Raw genomic sequence first — 3,387 nt, forward strand, 5'->3', positions numbered from 1 at the left:
ATGAATGGTTCATTTCATTCAGACGGCGTCACAACTTGTCTATTAAAAAACCACAACCCGTTGAGTACCTTCGAAAAACAATGACGGACCCTTTTGTAATTAATGAGTACTTCACAATTCTTGAAGAAACGCATTCGAATTTGAAGCTTAATGATCCGAACAGGATCTGGAACTTGGACGAAACTTCTGTTTCACTGGATCCTACGAAAACCAAAGTTGTTGGCGGTATCGGTTTACCATGTACTAGAACCACTGCCGGTACTGGCAGAGAAAATATTTCAATTTTAACAACCGTGAATGCAGCTGGAATGAAACTTTCCCCTTTGATCGTATACAAAGGGAAAAATGTTTACAAAGAATGGATGGCGGAGTCTAAAGATGAATATGACTTTGAAATTGCTTATGCCGCAAGCAAACGCGGCTGGATGGAAACGGAAATATTTTACAATTATATGGAAAAGATTGTTATTCCCGGCTTTGGTACACAAAGACCGGTACTGATGGTATATGATGGACATAGTACACACGTCGATGAAAAAGTCGTTTCATTGGCTGCGGCAAATGATGTCACAATTCTGAAATTGCCCCCACACACATCGCAATCTTTTACAGCCACTAGACTTAGCTGTATTTAAATCACTAAAGAGCAAATGGGATCAAAAACTCGTTCACTGGCAACGGCAAAATGTTGGATCTAAAATACGGAAACAAGAGTTCGCAGAAATGTTTGCAGAGACGTGGCATCAAACAACGTCGACGGTGATTCAAAATGGATTTAAAAAGGGAGGAATTTACCCATTTAATTCGAATGTTATTAAAAATGAAAAATATGACCCAAATGCTTTGAAAAGATGGCAAACATTTAAAGCACAAAACGAAAAAAAATCTCCGCTATCTTTGAAACAGTTGTGTACTGCCGCTATAAACGATGCGATGTTCAACATAACATCTGATTTAACTGTTCAGAATATTGCCATCTGCAGCTCCAACAGTAATGACACTGCGTCGAATGAATCAACAACTGCATCGATAAATGTACAGTTTGAGGAGTTACTATTAAAGAAAATCACACAAAAGTTTATGTCATAAAACGTTTAATATATTTTTTTTCGTGTCTAATTAAGTAATTATCTATGAATCTCGTAGGTAAAACAAGGAATAGGAAGTAAAAGTAAAAATCTCTTCCGTTAAAGGCGCCAGTAGGGGGAAGTCCCTTAGCGCCGGACGGCATCTATTGCCGGACACTGTTACTATTACGACAAGTATAAACCTGTTCGATTCATAGTACAAGTGAAAGGGGTGCGGGGGGCACATAGCACTAGGATCACGCGCCGCGGCTCGCCAGTGACGCGCCGAACGCCGGTGAGAGCGGGCGGTTGCTGTTATTGGCGGGAAATCACGGCGTCACCTAATATTCGAGGTAAGTTATTCTGATGCATTTATGCATTTATATTTTAATGCTATTCAAAAATGAAAGTAGTAGCTGACTGTTATTTGTTAGCTGGTAGAATATTATTAGATTTTTAAAACATTTTTGGTAGGTATCACCTAATGTACACAACTGTCTGTCCCTTAGCACCGGACACTAAGTAATCCCTTGGTACCGGACAATTAATAATATTGATATTTCTTAAGAAAATGTATGTTATTTATTCTAATTATTTCATTTTGGTTTACAGTATAGAAGAAAGAAGAAAATCAATATGGAAGAGAAGAAAAAGAAAGGATCGTGGGAGCCTGCGAACTTACAAACTGCTATTGATAAGGTTATATCCAAAGAACTGAGTATAAGACAAGCTGCGCTGCGATACAATGTTCCTAAAAGTACCATACATGACAAAATAAAGGCCTTAAATCGAGGAGAAGAAGTAACGATGATACCAAAGTTGGGTAACTTCACTAAGACCTTCTCAGCAGAGTATGAACAAGTCTTGGTGGACCACGTTAAGGACTTATCTAACAGATGTATGCCGCTCACAAAAATCGAGTTTTTGAAGTTAGCCTTCGACTTAGCTGAACGCATGAACATTCCTCATCGATTTAATAAAGAGAAAGGCAGTGCTGGTAAGCATTTTTATTATAACTTTATGAACAGGCATACTGACATTTCGCTGAGAGCACCAGAATCGACAAGCATGATGCGCGCTGTTGGTTTTAACAAACCTCAAGTGGATCTATTCTACGATAATGTTGAAAAACTGATGACACAGTTCAAATTCCCACCCTCAAGAATTTATAACTGTGATGAAACTGGTGTCAGTTGTGTACACAAACATCAAAAAGTTCTCGCTCCAAAAACCATCTGGCAAGTAGGAAAGCTCACTTCGGCTGAGAGGGGCAAAAACATCACAGTTTTGTTTTGCATGAGTGCTAACGGTCACTACATACCGCCTTTTTTTGTCTTTCCTAGACAAAGAATGAATGAAAGGCTTATGATGAATGCGCCAGCTGAAAGCATAGGTGTGGCTCAACCAAAAGGGTGGATGAACAGCGACTTTTTTTTGCAATATCCGACAGTAATTGTCAAGCACACGCAACCCACCAAAGATAACCCAGTGCTTCTTCTAGTGGATGGTCATTGCAGTCACAAATCACTGGCGGTAATAATGTTTTGCAGAGAAAACCATATCCACTTGATAAGCTCACCACCACAGACTACACATAAGCTCCAGCCTCTTGACAGGACATTTATGAAGCCCTTTAAAGATGCATACAACCAAAGGTGTGACGTGTGGATGAGAACGAATGCTGGATGTCGGATAACGGATTATGATATTGCTGGTTTAGTTAATGAAGCATTTACAAAAGTAGCTCGACTGGATATTTCAGTATCCGGCTTTAAATGCACTGGAATCTATCCATTCAACAGACATACGCTTTCAGATCTGGAATTTTTAGCTGCAGATATGACCAATATACCACGAGAACAAACAGAAACGTTGTCGAATACATTAGATAATGAACAAGCTGCCGTGTTACAGAACTCAGTCGAAGAACAGCCCGGAACTTCCTCGAGCACACAAAACATTGAAGGAGATGTTGTCTCGCCTGACTCAGCTCTCGCTAGTGGATCTGTTTCGCACATTCCAGACACCATCCAATCCATACAAATACCAAGTAATCGAGTTGCAGATGACTGTCTGAATATATCTAGGCATTCTGTCAGTGAGCCCATAACCACAAGTCCTAAGCCGTCAACAAGTTCTGCTCCAGATCTTATTCAGATAATCCATAACTTACCTATTAATTAGAAAGGCTTTACCGGTAGAAATTAGCAGTTTTATTTCCTATCAAAAAGTATTAAATTGCTTATAAAGTATCTGTAAAAAACACAAGATATGGAGAACAAACACTATGATTGACACTAAAGTGTTAAGTGCTAGTAAT

At 39.2% G+C, this 3,387-nt stretch overlaps 1 protein-coding gene across 1 annotated transcript; it reads left to right on the forward strand.

The window, feature by feature from the left end:
* The first annotated feature begins 12 nt into the window (after window positions 1-12).
* LOC119839407 lies at window positions 13-3,334 on the forward strand. The gene is made up of 2 exons (XM_038365676.1): window positions 13-1,420; window positions 1,680-3,334. Exon 2 carries the CDS (start codon window positions 1,704-1,706, stop codon window positions 3,249-3,251), a length of 1,548 nt encoding a protein of 515 aa, XP_038221604.1. The 5' UTR covers window positions 13-1,420; window positions 1,680-1,703; the 3' UTR covers window positions 3,252-3,334.
* The last annotated feature ends 53 nt before the right edge of the window (window positions 3,335-3,387 follow it).

This window comes from Zerene cesonia, unplaced genomic scaffold, assembly GCF_012273895.1.
Source record: "Zerene cesonia ecotype Mississippi unplaced genomic scaffold, Zerene_cesonia_1.1 Zces_u052, whole genome shotgun sequence".
NCBI classification, from domain to species: Eukaryota; Metazoa; Arthropoda; class Insecta; order Lepidoptera; family Pieridae; genus Zerene; species Zerene cesonia.

Bases quoted from the DNA above. Each gene is read 5' to 3' on its own strand.
- LOC119839407 (XM_038365676.1), top strand. From the start codon at position 1,704: ATGGAAGAGAAGAAAAAGAAAGGATCGTGGGAGCCTGCGAACTTACAA.